The sequence below is a fragment of the Macrobrachium rosenbergii genome, chromosome 13, assembly GCF_040412425.1.
Source record: "Macrobrachium rosenbergii isolate ZJJX-2024 chromosome 13, ASM4041242v1, whole genome shotgun sequence".
Classification (NCBI taxonomy): Eukaryota; Metazoa; Arthropoda; class Malacostraca; order Decapoda; family Palaemonidae; genus Macrobrachium; species Macrobrachium rosenbergii.
This window is the reverse complement of record NC_089753.1, coordinates 12122408-12138291: the sequence shown is the minus strand read 5'-3', so window position 1 is coordinate 12138291 and position 15884 is coordinate 12122408. Positions and strand designations below refer to the sequence as shown.

The window sequence follows — 15884 nt, the reverse complement described above, 5'->3', positions numbered from 1 at the left end:
CATTGTGTCCAAGGGACTAGGATGGAGCTGGATCAAAACCCTCCTCCTCTAAACAGGTTTTACCAGCCACCCACATCAATCCTACAGGATTATGTAACAGAATTGCTCAACAAACGAGCAATAAAGAAAGTAAGGCACCTAAAGTTTCAAGGCAGGTTATTCACTGTTCCCAAAAAAGACTCCGATCAGCAAAGAGTGATCCTGGATCTGTCGCGTCTAAATCTCTACATAAAATCGACAAGTTTCGCATGCTTACGGTAGCTCAGGTTCGGACTCTACTTCGCGTGGAGCCGTCACCACCTCTATCGATCTTTCAGGCGCTTATTATCACGTCCCAGTTGCGCGGAACTTCTCTCAGTTCCTCGGTTTCAGACTCGGGAATCAAGCCTACTCCTTCAGGGTCATGCCCTTCGGTCTGAACATTGCACCCAGGATATTCACCAAGCTGGCGGACACGGTAGTACAGCAGCTCCGGTCCCAAGGAATCCCTAGCAGCATATTTGGACGATTGGATAATTTGGGCTCCAACTGTTCCGGAGTGTCAGAAAGCCACGTCCATAGTCACCAATTTCCTGGAGTCATTGGGTTTTCAACTGAACAGAGAGAAGTCCCGCCTGACTCCGGAGTCCCGGTTTCAGTGGCTGGGTCTCCAGTGGGACCTGTCCTCCCACACGTTATCTCTCCCTCCTCCCAAGAGGAAAGAGATAGCATCTCTCACCAAGAGGTTTCTCAAAATCCATCAGCATCCCGTCGGTCCCAGGAAAGGGTCCTTGGGTCTCTTCAATTTGCCTCAGTGACAGACCTGCTCTTAAAAGCCAAATTAAAAGACATAAACAGAGTGTGGCGGAGTCGAGCAAATGTCAAGCTCAGAGACAAGGTCTCCTCTATCCCTCAAATCTTAAAGACAAGACTGCGGCCTTGGACCACAGTCAAAGGCCTGTCCAAAACAGTTCCACTTCAGTTTCCCCCTCCGGCACTAGTTATCCACACAGACGCTTCTCTAAGCGGCTGGGGGATATTCACCAAAACAAAAGTACAAGGAACGTGGTCCACAATGTTTCAGCAGTTCCATATAAACACCCTGGAAGCTATGGCGGTCTTTCTAACGCTGAAGAAAATCCGCCTCCCAATTGGATTCATATCAGGTTGGTATTAGACAGCGCAGTGGTAGTTCATTGCATCAACAGGGCGGCTCCAAATCAGGTCGAGTAAACCAAGTAATGGTAGCTATCTTCTCCTGGCGAACAAGCACGGTTGGCACCTGTCAGCCACCCACCTAGCAGGTGTCCGAACGTGGTGGCGGATTCCCTGTCCAGGACTACTCCGTTGGAGACGGAGTGGTCCCTGGACGTGGAATCTTTCAAATGGATTTGCCGCCGGTTCCGGGACTCCAAGTGGATCTGTTCGCAACGGAGAGCAACTTCAAGCTCCCTGTTATGTGGCCCCAACCTGGACCCTCAGGCGTTCGCCACAGACGCAATGACAGTAGATTGGAACAATTGGGAGAGAATTTATCTGTTCCCTCCAATAAATTTACTGCTGAAAGTTTTACACAAACTCAGGACATTCAAAGGTCAACCAGCTCTAGTAGCCCCTATTGGCCAAGAGCAATTGGTTCCCTCTTCTTCAGGAACTGGGCTTATGGAGTCTTCGGATTCCCAAGCCCATTCTGACCCAGACAGTACAAACCAAGACTGTGTCAGCTTCCTCAAGGATTCAGAATGCCCTAGTTTTATGGACTTTATAAAGTTCGCAGCTCAAAAGGAGCAAACATTGACCCTGTCAACACTCTGTTTTTAGAATCAGATAAAAGAGATTCTACTATTAGACAATATGACTCAGCAGTCAAAAAGTTAGCCTCCTTCCTAAAAGCATCTGAAGCCAAAATCATGACAGACTAATTTAGGAGTTTCCTTCTTTAGGTCACTGTTTGAGAAAGGCCTGGCTCCGGCCACTATTACCACAGTCAAGTCAGCATTGAAGAAAGTATTTTTTACGGCTTTAAAATCGACCTTACAGATTCCTATTTTTCATCCATCCCCAGAGCATGCGCTCGTCTGAGACCAGTATCACGCCCACATTCGGTTACTTGGTTTCTCAATGACGTCCTTAAGTTAGCATCAGAGATGGATAACTTCCATTGCTCTTATCAGGATCTGTTAAGGAAAACTTTATTTTTATTAGTTTGGCTTCAGGTGCTAGAATTTCAGAGCTGTCGGCTCTCACTAGAGGTGATAATTTTGTTAACTTCCTCCCATCCGGAGAAGTCCTCCTTCTCCCTGACCCTAGATTTTTAGCTAAGAACGAAGACCCACAGGACAGGTGGTCTCCTTGGAAGGTGGTGCCCCTTCCTCAAGACCAATCTTTATGTCCAGTCCATACACTTAAATCTTACCTTTTCAAGAACTCCACAGAGTAAGTCGGGTCCTCTTTTTATCAGGGAGAAAGGTGGTACTCTTTCTCTAAATGGTATAAGACAACAAATTCTATATTTCATTAAACAAGCCAACCCAGATTCAGTTCCTAAAGTTCATGATATTCGAGCAGTGGCTACTTCTATTAATTATTTTCATAATATGGACTTTTCAGAGTTATCAAAATATACGGTTGGAAATCACCTCTAGTGTTTAAACGCCACTATTTAAAAATCTCAAGCCTGAAATATTCTACTATAGCAGTGGGAAGTGTCATCTCCCCACCTTAAATAATTATATCCTTTCCTTTTCCTTTCCCGCCCGCCTGCCTCATTTACTTCTCTGCTTATTCTCCTGGTTGTTTATGCCTCACTGCCTAGCTCTTCATATTGATATTTTGTATTTGATGATGGAAAACTGTAATCTGATTAGCCATAATTGTTTTTCTTTGGGGTACTGGACAGTTTTTATTTGGCTCCATGTACCCCAGATAATTTCTGTGTGTTATTTTCATTAGTCTTGTCTCTTACATGTTTTAGCCTAAGTTTACATATATAGTTTTAAGGTTGTATTTCTTGTTTTGTGCACATTTCATGTTTCACTTTACTTTTAAGTAATTTTAAGATTTTTGGGGTTTTTTCCCCATCAGACCGGGGACCTCCAGTGTTTTGTAGTGTTAAGTTTTTAATGTGCCTTAAAATTTAGTTGCCTTAGTTTTAAGTATTCTTGCTTCATGGAAGAGATTCCTTAATTAAAATTATTTTGTTAAAATTTTGCCTTTTCTTCAGGTTACCCCATTTCTTTTTCCAGTAGTTGCAGTCTTGGCATGATTCTCTATCACTATTTCACCGGCTGACACGGGACTGAACTCAGAAAAGGGATTTTGACAGAGGAAAATCTATTTCTGAGGAAGGTCCCGTGTCACCCGGTGACCCTCCCTGAATCTAGTCTAGTACTCCCTCCCTCTTGCACATGCCAAGTCTGGGGTTAGTGCTAGCATGGAATGAAGTAGGTGGCGCTGGTGTCGCCCCCCTGGCGGGTGTTGAGTGTGGGAGCTGTAACGGCTCACCGCTCTGTTCGGGGTTTTGATAAGGAGAGATCTTTCGAGTAGGTTTCCGTGGTAGTGGTATTTCACTCACCCTTCATTATACCGACGTCTTCTAAAGACGATCGACTGGGGTAGTAACCCCAGCTTTCCTGAAAGCTCTTTTTTCTGGTATATCTAGCATTGTTATACCTAGAAATTCGTGCTGTAATGGAATTTCACCGGTGACACGACCTTCCTCAGAAATAGATTTTTCCTCTGTCAAAATCCCTTTTTCAAATTTGAAGGCCATGTTTTAAAAAATCCAGTGGACAAATTGTACCATTATACATAAAGTGACCAAGAGCAAAATGTACCAAAAAGAGAATGTATGCAGTATACCAAATATATCAAAGTACCCAATGAATAAAATGTACTCAACAAACAAATCCTCCAAATGGATGCAGTGCACCCCATATGGCAAACATATTAAAATCACAAAACATAAAATGGACAAAATGCACCTGTCTGGTACACTGGGTACATTTGGTCTGTTGTGTAAATTTTGCAATTTAGATATATTTTTTTTTATTTCCTACATTTGGTATAGTTTATCAGATGCATTCACTCTATTGGTAAATCAAGTACATTTTTATTTTGCACGAATTTTTTTCATAGGGTCCACTGTTTTTCTTTGCAGGTACCATTACTCCTCCTCGAAAAATTAGAGACATTTCTAACGCATTACTTCTACGGGTAAAAAAATATCTACCAATTTATAAGAATTAATACATTTAGACTTAGTTCTTTATGTCAACAGATGTGCTTTCTCTGTAACACACCATGACAATAATTTTTTTTATTTTTAAACATTCATGTTCTGATACCATTTTTATAGATGGCACTAGTATGCATCTTATCAGCAGATGACAGCCAGCACAAACAGAAACCCAAATAAAATCAAAATTAGTGAAAGAAAATATGGATATATTGTATTGCTTGAAATACAAAAATCCTAAAAATGCAAATTTTTTTGGCTACTTTGTATTTAACGTTTAATAAATTACAACTTAAATGTTCAGTGAGTAGCTAAATTAAGAAAGCTGAAGAGTCTTACCGAATTTATTTATGTAATTTATTTTAAAGACATTTTTGCTGCTTGAAAACTTGAGTCATGTAAAACATGTTTAATCGTAAGAGTTGCTCTACATTCTCTGCCTATGGGCCAAACGAGTGTGAACAATAGTGGAATCAAATTATTTTAATGTGGCACTTTTTGTTAATGAACACAACAGTCCAACAATGGGTTGAATCCTTTGTAATTTGTTACTATCAAATTCATTTTCCACTACCTTTTTCATTTATTAATGCAATGTTTTCTAGTAGATATTCACAAAAAAAATATTCAATATTCATTCTGGTCATAACAGTTACAGCCTTGGCTGCTTTATATATTTTCATTTCCCATAGTGTCTGTGTTAGCAGGGACCCATCATCAGCATTTACACCAAACTTCATATACTACTTTTTAGAATGCAAACTTAACAAAAATTGTTTTTGAGAACAATAATCTAGTATAAGAGTACCACACAGACAAACATAACTGTCATTATCTGCTTTTCTTTGTAAATGATTATCCAAGTCACATCATGGTAATATGCTTATCTTCATTTCTAACAATGTGATAGAGAAAAGGCATTTATCAGATTTCAATCAAAATCCCTAACTAAAAACATCAGCCTAATTTTATTAGTTTTAATAACACTTTTTTTTAAATAAAATGTTTACTATAGAACTGAAACCTGTAATAATACAGAGTAAAATCCACTTATTGTACTTACGAACAGTCCGTTCAACTTCTTCTGCTGTGAAGCTCTCTACATGATATGAAACTGATCTGACCTGGATGACATAACGTTCCCCTGGTTCCAGGTTATCTACAGTGGCTCCTGTTGTATTGATAGCAGGTAAGTTGGTCCAGCTCTCAGCTTCTGTGGTTCGATATCTACCAAGGATAAGAAATTTTGAGGGTAATCTTATCCAAGCTCTTCATTCTCATCTACATCAACGTTGGCAGTGGATACAAACACCAAGAGGGTGACAAGCTTAAATACACATATGTGAATCAGCAACACTGTTGTACACCTGTCCAAATGCCAACAAACTATCCCTTTCTTCACCTCAAACATTCCATCAAACAGTATATTTTTATCAAGCTTACACATCCTTTTTTTATGTTCCAATATCTCTTTTCAATAATAAAAATCATTCACATGTATTGATGGGTTTCACAGTTTTACTTAGCAGCCCTACATGAATTCCTTCTGTATCAATCAGAACTTGAAAGGGGAATACTTTAGATGGAAGAAACAGGTGAACAGGTGTAAGTTTGCTTTAGGGAAAATATACCCATTATAGAAGAAATACAACAATTATAAAACCACATACACACCTCACTATGTAATGAGTAAAAAGACTCTCAATAGGAGCTTGCCAAGATAAGGTAATTGATGTATTTGATACTTCCGTTATTGTCAGGCTTCGAACAGGGTTGGGGTCTGCAAAAATAAGATTAGTTTGTCATACTCTGCTCACTGCCAGGCAATTAAAGTTTTGATTCCCAGAGTGGATATCTCGACACCTTCACCAAGCCATACTATTCATAAAACTGTATACATTAAGTGTGCTGTAATTTTTATCTCCATTGTGAAATCAACTTTGTTTAAAATGCTAGTCTCGTTCTTTAATATAATGTAGCATTTAATATGTAAACTGCATATACTAAAAATCCAATTAAAATTTAATTATAAGGCACAAAGATCACCATAAGACCTGTACTTACAAACAGCCTGGAAATTTATGTGAGGGTCACTCCAAAGGCCATGAGATATGGCATACACCTTGACCTCGTAACCAGCCCCAGGGAACAGGTCAGTTAGCGTAATATGGGAGTCGACTGTTTGCCGAGTAATACTCTTGCCTGAAAAAGTGACATCCATTCAGAAAATATCTTCTGGTACAAACCAAAGTTCAGTGCTTGAAACATGCTTCATATGAAGACATATTAACAATGGTTACAGATATAACAGAAATCATCTATACTCAACACCATTATATTTCTTACACTTATACAGCAACCACGTAAACTACCTGTGTTATTCCTGGCATAAACAATGGCATACTTGTCCTGTCGAGAGGTGACATCACTCTTCCAAGATATGTTAAGCCCTTGTGGAATTGACTGAAGTTCTTCAATTATGGGTGGAGCTGGTTCTGTTGTAGGATGAGCAAAAATTAGTAATACGTAACTGGCCTTCCTTTGGTAGCTACATCATAATATCTATGATACAAGATACTGCAATTCAATGCTTTTATAACACATTAAAACATAAAATGTCATTTTTCCTATAACTATAAACTGATAAAACTAAATATGATAAAAAAGACAACTTAAAATATGGTCAATGTAATATAGCTAAGAACATAACTCTAAAGCATTATTCTAACACTGTTTCGTCAAGAACTTGTAGCTTATAGTCATCAAAAGCAATTTTAACTACATACTTGTAGCAATGTATCCAATGGTTGGTTCACTCTCGATATTGTTAGACATGGCAAAAACAGACAGTGAATAATTCCTGCCAGGGTAGAGTTCCTCAACATCAACCGTATCTAGTACAACTTTGGTTCTAGAGTCACCATTGAACACTTCAACTTCTTGGTATAAAGCCTGAAATTAGAAAACTCCACTTATGTTTTACTGACTATCATTAATAAAATACATGTGAAAACAAAGATCCGGACTAATGGGGGTACAGGCCCTGCCTGAATCCTTGCAAATTTTTATTATGGGTTTGCTTATGGCCTAATAGCATTAATTGCACCACATACCACTATTTCTGCATGAAGTTATATAAAAAACAGCTGACAACTATTTAGGTTTAAAAGTGAGAGAGGAAAACTGGAAGCTTCAGTGCTCCTATTTTTTTTTTTTTTTTTTGGTGATTTCTAAGCTTCTCGTTCTCATTAGCTCTACTTCACTTATTACCCATTCTCTTGATTTTTTTAGCCTTATTAGTCAATATTTTAACTGAAAATTTACTACCATACACACACACACACACACACACACACACACACACACATATATATATATATATATATATATATATATATATATATATATATATATATATATATATAGATATATATATATATATATATATATATATATATATATATATATATATATATATATATATATATATATATATATATATTACACATACATACGCACTGGGAGAACAATACATGATAATGTTTGCTGCTCATATATGGGCGCCTGAGAGGTGACCCAGACCTACTTGGATGAGAAGTATAATAAGGGAGACTGGAGATTTGTGGACGATGAAGTACAGGGAAAACATGGTTGGTGGATGTTCACAGTGGCCCGTTTTGTCATTCGCCGCTGGAGGCAATTACGATTACACACACATAGATATATATATACACACACATATACACAATATAACAATCCCTTCATTCCCTACCTTATAATGATCTTGTATTGAATTTTCCGCATCCTTCCACGTTAATGTCACTTCGTGCGTCGCCTCGTTTTCTCTGGCCTGCAAATCTGTCACTGGCAATGGACCTGAAATATGAAGAAATAGTCAGAATCCTGAATTCAAGATTATGCAGATACTGTCTATCGAGCGCCCTGAAGCTGGCAATACAGAAAATGAAAACTTGAATCTTTATATTATGGAAATTATAAGATCACATTCACATAAAATATTCTGTCGATTGTTTACCGTTGTATGTAAACTCAAGGGCCAGGTTAGAATTCTGGTGTGATCAAGTGCATTTATTAAGTGTAATTCCCCTTGGGTATAAGTTACAGCAAAAGTATAATGAATTTGATATTAACAATATTTGTGGCTCAATAAAAAAAATCACGTGCGTATCTGATTTATATATATATATATATATTATATATATATATATATATATATATATATATATATATATATATATATATATATATATATATATATATATATAAAATATATATATATAATATAATATATATATATATATATATATATATATATATATATATATGTGTGTGTGTGTGTGTGTGTGGCGCTCGTGTTGGAAAAGGAAGAAACCAAAAACTTCGATTGCTAACGCCGACAAAGTTTTAAACTTATTACAGATTCATGAAATCTGCAAAGAACATACTTGCACAGAAGGACGCGCCGAAGACCAGGTGTCATCTCCAGAGAAATCTCCCACCGCCTTTTGGTGGTAAAGTTTCGGTCACTTTTTTTTTTATTGATCTCGCTTGACACACACATACACATACATCTGTCACTAATGAATTTACTTTTGCTGATGATGATGATGATGATTGATTATTATTATTATTCCATGAAGTAACGCAACGCTTTTTCACTCAATGATGACAAGTACCGGCATTCCATAAATGAGCTGAAAATTGCAATGATGGAGAGAGGATCCGTTAAATGAAGACCCCACCAAGAACTGTCTTTACGGTGAGTAGAAGGAGACGCGTAATATTATGAAGAGAGCGCGATCTAGGCCCTGGAAGAGAGATTAGGTTTTTTGAACTTCGAACACAGAGTCGATCCAACTCCTCCGCTTCAGAATACTGTCTTTTTAATGAAAAGAACTTTATGGGAGTATATTAATTGAGGATTCCAGGAAGCAACGAATCAATACAGGAATATTCTTAAGGTTTATAAAGGAAGGATATAGTGTCCAAACCCTCAAAACATTAAAATTAAAGTTCTCATGCACTAGAACTAAATACTGAACGAGATTTGATTAAGTTGTGAAATGGGGGGGGGTCTTTTTTTCAAAATGCACTACATGGGTAACTGCAATCAAGGAAACCATCAAGAAAATCTTAGATAGCAAACTTGAAAGAATAAAATAATAGAAGGATTTTTTTTTATGTTTCGAATTTAATAAGGATGTCTGGGCTGCGTCTGCCGTCAGTTCAATCACTTAACAGGAAGCTCATGATTACATTTTAATTCGCATGGCAATTCGACGGGTCCTAACATGATACAATGAATACTGTAACTAACAATTGTAAGACAGAGATGAACTTCAGCCCTCAAGCAGGATTTGAAACTGTCTTTTCCAACTGCAAACACACAGCAATACAGAACTCACTACAGGAAAAAATTTTTCTCTTGTTCGTAAGTCAGTGGCACTTATAAGCCTATCTGCTGTTTTGCCTAAAGTATAACTACATGGAAAGCTGTCTCGTACATAGTACTGGAAAAGCTATATGCTTCCAAATCAGGAGACACGAGTTCAAATTCTGCTTCAGAACTGAAGTATAATTCTCTCATTTAATTATCAGTTATAGCACTCATATATATCAAAGGCAGAATTTATTATGGCATTTTATATCTACATCTTTTTATCTGTCTATATATCACTATCTATCTGGTGTACACACTCACTCACATATTATATATATATATATATATATATATATATATATATATATATATATATATATATATATATATATATATATATATATATATATATATATATATATCCATAGATCACTCCTTACAGAATTTTATAATTGGACTGAAGATGCCAAAGGAATAGGGGAAGTGACCAGTAAATAGAATGTCTGCCAAAAGCAACCTTTATCAGTTATGAGGGTGAGAGGAAGAGATGCCCATACCCAGCAGTGTGTGGGCAACGAAGTACAAAGCAGCTGTAGTTCTTTTGAACTTGGAGACAGAGCCGATGCATCACGTACACATTAGAATATCACACTGACTGTTCACTGTCAGGATGAATTTATTCAAGGAATTATTAAGAATGGATACAGGATCACGGTCCACAAAAGATTAACCAAATACAATTCTTAAGCACTAGGTGGAGCCCTACTGAACTGTTACAGCTTAGATATTCAAGTAAGAACAAACTGAAATTTTCCAACATGAAAAGGCTTCAGTGCAATGGCTGTTGGTATGAAAAAGGAACCATGACAACCACCTGATCATGCTGAGGCAGTCAAGTTGTGTGCTCATCATGAACAAGTAATGTTCAATGAAGCTACTGATTCAGTCGAATGAAAACCTTTCTTTGTTTTCACTATTACACTAATCACTGAAATCACGGGAATTCTCAGGAAACTAAGATGGAAGCAAAGAGAACTCCGCCACGAGAGAAATGGGAGAAAGAGTGGTTTGAAGGGAAATGGCCAACAACAGGAGGAGTGTAAGAGGTGCAAAAGAAACGAGCAGGTAAAAGTTACTGCTGCTTTATTACAGATTCAGGCAGTTTATATAGCGGCCGACTGGCGCCGAACCGCGGAAGACAATGACATTGAGCGTGACCTGAGGTCAAAAACAATTAACAATGATATTCGGCGAACAAGTACAATTTACAATACAAAAACGTATAGAGCTTCAATATGGATACAGTCTTGATGCCTACGAATAAAGAAACATACGATACATGATTTATGACAGTTGGACAAATACATATAAAGTTGAAATGGTAGAAAATGCGTGACCTGGCACGTTAGGCGTGACGAATTGAGTGTGAAGAAAGCAGGAAGTCACCAAAGAAAACTTGCTCAGCGGAGACTAAATTAATGACGCCTTCGAAGCACTCCGCTGACGTCGATGTGGTGACTTTACAAATACTCCCCCCCCCCCCCAAGACGTGGGACACGTCTGACTAATCTGTGTATCTGCTGGGGTGCTGAAGGGTACCACGCTTCTCGAAGACAACGGAGGGGCCACCCGCGCGTGAGGGTGCTGGGTTGCTGGTGCGGGCGGGCCCTTCCTGGGACGGCCGCGCGCCCGCCGTTTGCGGGGGCTGGGCGGGGAAGGTGATGTGGTGACGCCGGTGCTCTCCTGCAGGAAGGCGGGCTTTAAGTGGTCTATTGAAACCCAGTCGTTCCTCCCAGGAGTGCCAGCAGAATGCCTTGCTGTTCCACTCCAGCAGCGGAAGGGCCCCCAGGCCTGGTCAGTGGCGGGCAGACGGCGCCGACTCTGATGAAGATGTGGGTGGCGGATGACAGCTCTGGCGGTGTGAAGGTGGCTGACCTGCGGTTATGCGTGCGCTTGCAAGGGGCAAACTTGCCGCCACGTCGCGGAGCCTCTGCAGTGATGGGGTGTGGCGATCTTCTGTCACAAGCTCGCCGGTACCCAAGGGGCTCCCGTAGGTTTTTTCGGCTGCAGACAGGGTGCCGTCAGCTCTGGGGGGCGGTTCTCAAACTGAGGAGGACCCACGGCAGCTGATGTTTCCAGTCCTCGGCGGTGCAGCAGGCCATGAGGGACGCTTTTAGGGACCTGTGGAACCGTTCGACCAGGCCGTTGGCCACCATAATTCGGACAGGAAGGCGGGGCCCCTGTCAGTTGTGATGTGGTCCGGGACGCCGAAGCGGCTAACCCAACTGGAAAGCAGGGCCTTGGCACATGCGCTGGCGGTGGCTTCTTGCATAGGTGTGGCTTCAGGCCACCTTGTCGAACGGTCTACCACCGTCAGGAGGTATCTGGACCTGCCTGATGGGGGAAGGGGCCCGACGACGTCAACGTGGATGTGGCCGAAGTGACGCCCCACCTTGCTGGTCTGACACTGCAGGCACTGTTTCGCCCAGGACGTGGCGTCCTTCTGCACCCCATGCCAGACGAACTTTTTTGAGAGCAGTTTGGCCATAGATCTCCCAGAGGGATGTGAGAGGCCATGAATTATGTCGAATATCTGGCGGCGATGTGAGGCTGGAACCAAGGGGCGGGGCTGGCCCATACTGATGTCACACAGGAGACTTGGGCCTCCGGGGAGGGTCACGTTCACGCCCGCCACTTAAGGGACGTGATGGCGGTGCAGTAGGCTGGGGTTTCTGGGTCAGCGGCCTGTTCTCTGGCGAGGTCTTGTAGTTTACCCCGAGCTGCACTGCATTCAACTCGACTCTGGAGAGGCGTCTGCTACAGGGTTTTTCTGGCGGGGAGGTACCTGACGGAGCAGGTGTCGGCTATGGCTGAGAGGTGGCGCTGCTGCCTGGAAGACCATGTGTCCCCTGCTTCGTGAAGGCGTGAACCAATGGCTGGTGGTCCGTGAAGATTGTGAAGGGTGTCCCCTCCAGGAGGAACTTGAAGTGCCGGACTATGCGGTACATCGTGCAGACTTCCTGTCGAAGGTGCTGTAGCGGGTCTCTGTGGGATTGAATTTCTTGCTGAAGAAGGCGATGGGCTGGGGGCGCGTTGATGACCTGCTCAGGACAGCACCACAGGCGACGTTACTGGCATCCGTCGTCAGCTGGAGGGCCTTGGGATCTGGTGTGCCAAGGCAGTTGCCTCGGCGAGGGCGGCCTTCGTCAGGGAGAAGGCCTGCTGCTGGCTGGGTCCCCAAGACAGGGACTTTGGTTGGCCTTTGAGAACTTCCGTCAGGGGCCGTGGTGTGTGCGATCCGGGGATGAACTGTCTCAGAAGTTCACCATCCCGAGGAACTCCTGGACGGCCTTGACGGAGGTGGGGGTTGGGAACCTGGTTACGGCTGCTACCTTTGACGTGAGTGGGCGGACGCCTGCGGGGGGATACCTCGTGGCCCAGGAAGTCTGCTTTCTGGACGCCAAAGATGCACTTGTCAAAACGGATGTCGAGGCTGTTCTCTTGGAGGCGCCGCAGGACTGCCCTGATGTGCCTTTGGTGTTCACTGAGAGACCTGGAAAATATGAGGATGTCATCAACGTAGCAGATGCAGAATTTCAGGTCCCCGAGGATGCTGTCCATGAGCCTCTGGAAGGTCGCCCCGGCGTTCCTCAATCCGAAGGTGGAGAAGGCGAACACATAGGACCCGAACGGCGTGATGATGGCGGTCTTTGGTATATCCTCTGGTGCGACAGGTACCTGAAAGTATGATTTAAGAAGGTCCAATTTAGTGAAAACCTTGGCTCCGTGAAAGGAGGCCGTGAGGTCCTGCATGTTGGGCAAAGGGTAGTGGTCGGGCTCTGTTGCAATGTTGAGACGTCTGTAGTCGCCGTAAGGTCTCCAGGAGCCGTCCGGTTTCTGCACCATGTGGAGGGGGGAGGCCCATGGGCTGGAGGCCTTTCTGCAGATTCCCATCCGCTCCATCTCTGCGAATGCCTTCTTCGCCTCCTGCAGGCACTGTGGGGGAAGCCTACGGAACTTGGCATGTGTCGGGGGGCCTTTAGTTGTTATGTGATGGTATATGCCATGTTTGGCTGGGGCCCCGGGGACTTGTCGAAGTTCGGGCTTGAAAACTTCGGGGAACTCCGTCAGCAGGTGTGCATACTGGTGGGGGGCGACGTAGCTGATGGTGGGCACCTTGGGTCCCGCTGTTAATGGGAGAGACCGGCAGGAGTCAGTATCGAGGAGGGCGCTTTATGCCTCACGTCGACTAGCAGGCAAGGCGCGCCAGGAAGTCAGCCCCCAGGAACGGGGTTCCTACGCCCACGACGATGAAGTCCCAGGAGTAATTTTGGCCAGGATGTAGATCGACAGGGCCTGGTGCCGTAGGAGAGGATGGGGATCCGTTGGATGCTGTCAGGAAGGTGGCTGGTCTGGTTTCTGGCTGCGGTCCTCCCTGGATGCCGGAAGATCGATCTGAAGGCCCCTGTGTCGACCAGCATCATCCTGCCGAGACGGTGTCACGGACATAGAAGCCTACTGGTTCTGGGTCCCTGGGTTTTTCGGTTGCCATGGTGGTTTGTCCTGCTGGCCGCTGCCACCCCCGTTTTTTTGAACGGGCGAACAAGCAGGGTGGCAGGCAGTTTCGGGCGTCCTTGCCAAACCACTTGGGGTAGCGACAGAGGCCCGGGGAACTCCATTTGTTGTGGGTCGGTGGACGTCTCCTGGCGACGGCGTTGATGCCCTGCTCCACTTCTTCTTCCGGCTGGACGGAGCTGACCGACTGTGTGGGCGCTTTTAGCCGCTGTGTGGCCTGCACGCAGTCCGTGAGGTGCTGCGCCGTTTCGATGAGGTCATCGAGAGGCATGGTGTAGGGGTGAGGAATCTGGGTGCGGACCTCTGGGAGGAGCTGGCGAAGGTAGATCTCCCGCGACAAGCTTATTTCCTGTCACTTTTTCGTGCCGTCGAAATCTGGCAGTGACAGAAGGTCCACGACCATGCTCCATGCGTCTCTTGCGTTGAGGTTGTGCCGTGGGTTGACGGCGAGGTCGATAGCACGGGCGGCCCCAGCTCGTAGATAGGTAGGGAGCACGTTTCGAGGAGGATCTTCTTTGCGACGTTGTATGTGAGGGTTTGTGTCTCGGGCACCCGCGAGATGAGTTTTCTTTATATGTCCTCTGGGAGGGCGTTAAGCACCGTGTCAGCCTGCAGGATTTCGTCCGTCAGGTGCGCCACCCCTGCGCAGCCACATCGTTGGGTTCCCCTGTATGAAAGGTGGCAACTTTATGGTGAGGGCGGTCCGCGACTGTGTTGCCGGGCCATGGAGTGTTCGGAGCGCTGGCGTGGGTGTGGAGGTGCGGGAGGGCCTCGGTGCGGGGACGGGAGCGGATGAGATGGGAGGAAAGTAGACCTCCGAGTCCGCGAGGTCCTTGATTAAGTGCACGAAGGAGGATACCTGCATCCATGCTTGCTCCTTTGCCCTCTTACTGGAGTGGGGTACTCGCGTCAGAACGCACTTTCGTGCGCCGTGTGGGTCCGCTAGTGATGCTGGTGGGGTTTGCCGACGAGAGTCAGCAAGCTCAAACGCTGGTTACAGCGCCGTGTTTAGGCCGCGAAGAGCATTGCAGGATTCCTGGAGCCAAGACCGAGTCGCCGTGTCGGTCCGCTAATGGCTCCGGGATACTCCGGGGGGTCACCACTGTAAGAGGTGCAAAAGAAACGAGCAGGTAAAAGTTACTGCTGCTTTATTACAGATTCAGGCAGTTTATATAGCGGCTGATTGGCGCCGAACCGCGGAAGACAATGACATTGAGCGTGACCTGATGTCAAAAACAATTAACAATAATATTCGGCGAACAAGTACAATTTACAATACAAAAACGTATAGAGCTTCAATATGGATACAGTCTTGATGCCTGCGAATAAAGAAACATACGATACATGATTTATGACAGTTGGACAAATACACATAAGGTTGAAATGGTAGAAAATGCGTGACCTGGCACGTTAGGCGTGACGAATTGAGTGTGAAGAAAGCGGGAAGTCACCAAAGAAAACTTGCTCAGCAGAGACTTAATTAATGACGCCTTCGAAGCACTCCGCTGACGTCGATGTGGTGACTTTACAGGAGAAGAGGATAAGAAATCTATACTTTATAATGTAGTTTACTCTGATTTCGCAGTTTTTATCTCATAATTGTCAATGGAAGGGAGGAAATGGTCAGCGACCCTAAATCCTAGCAAACAACGTGTCCTTTATGAACCTTTAAGTGGTTGTGGAAATTCCAAG

General features: G+C 43.6%; 1 protein-coding gene across 2 annotated transcripts in view; it reads right to left on the bottom strand.

Annotated features, from left to right (window-relative positions):
* Nucleotides 1–15884, bottom strand: part of LOC136844907 (tyrosine-protein phosphatase 10D-like) — a 273677-nt gene that overhangs the window by 90538 nt on the left and 167255 nt on the right. For both annotated transcript variants that reach the window (XR_010855005.1, XM_067114230.1), the window contains exons 8-13: nucleotides 7989–8092; nucleotides 7003–7168; nucleotides 6589–6711; nucleotides 6281–6418; nucleotides 5891–5996; nucleotides 5280–5443 (exon numbers count right to left, since the gene is read on the bottom strand). Coding sequence is in view for 1 of the 2 variants with exons in the window: in XM_067114230.1 (XP_066970331.1) it covers nucleotides 5280–5443; nucleotides 5891–5996; nucleotides 6281–6418; nucleotides 6589–6711; nucleotides 7003–7168; nucleotides 7989–8092 (801 nt within the window). In the remaining variant the exon portion in view is untranslated. The remainder of the gene's footprint in view (nucleotides 1–5279; nucleotides 5444–5890; nucleotides 5997–6280; nucleotides 6419–6588; nucleotides 6712–7002; nucleotides 7169–7988; nucleotides 8093–15884) is intronic.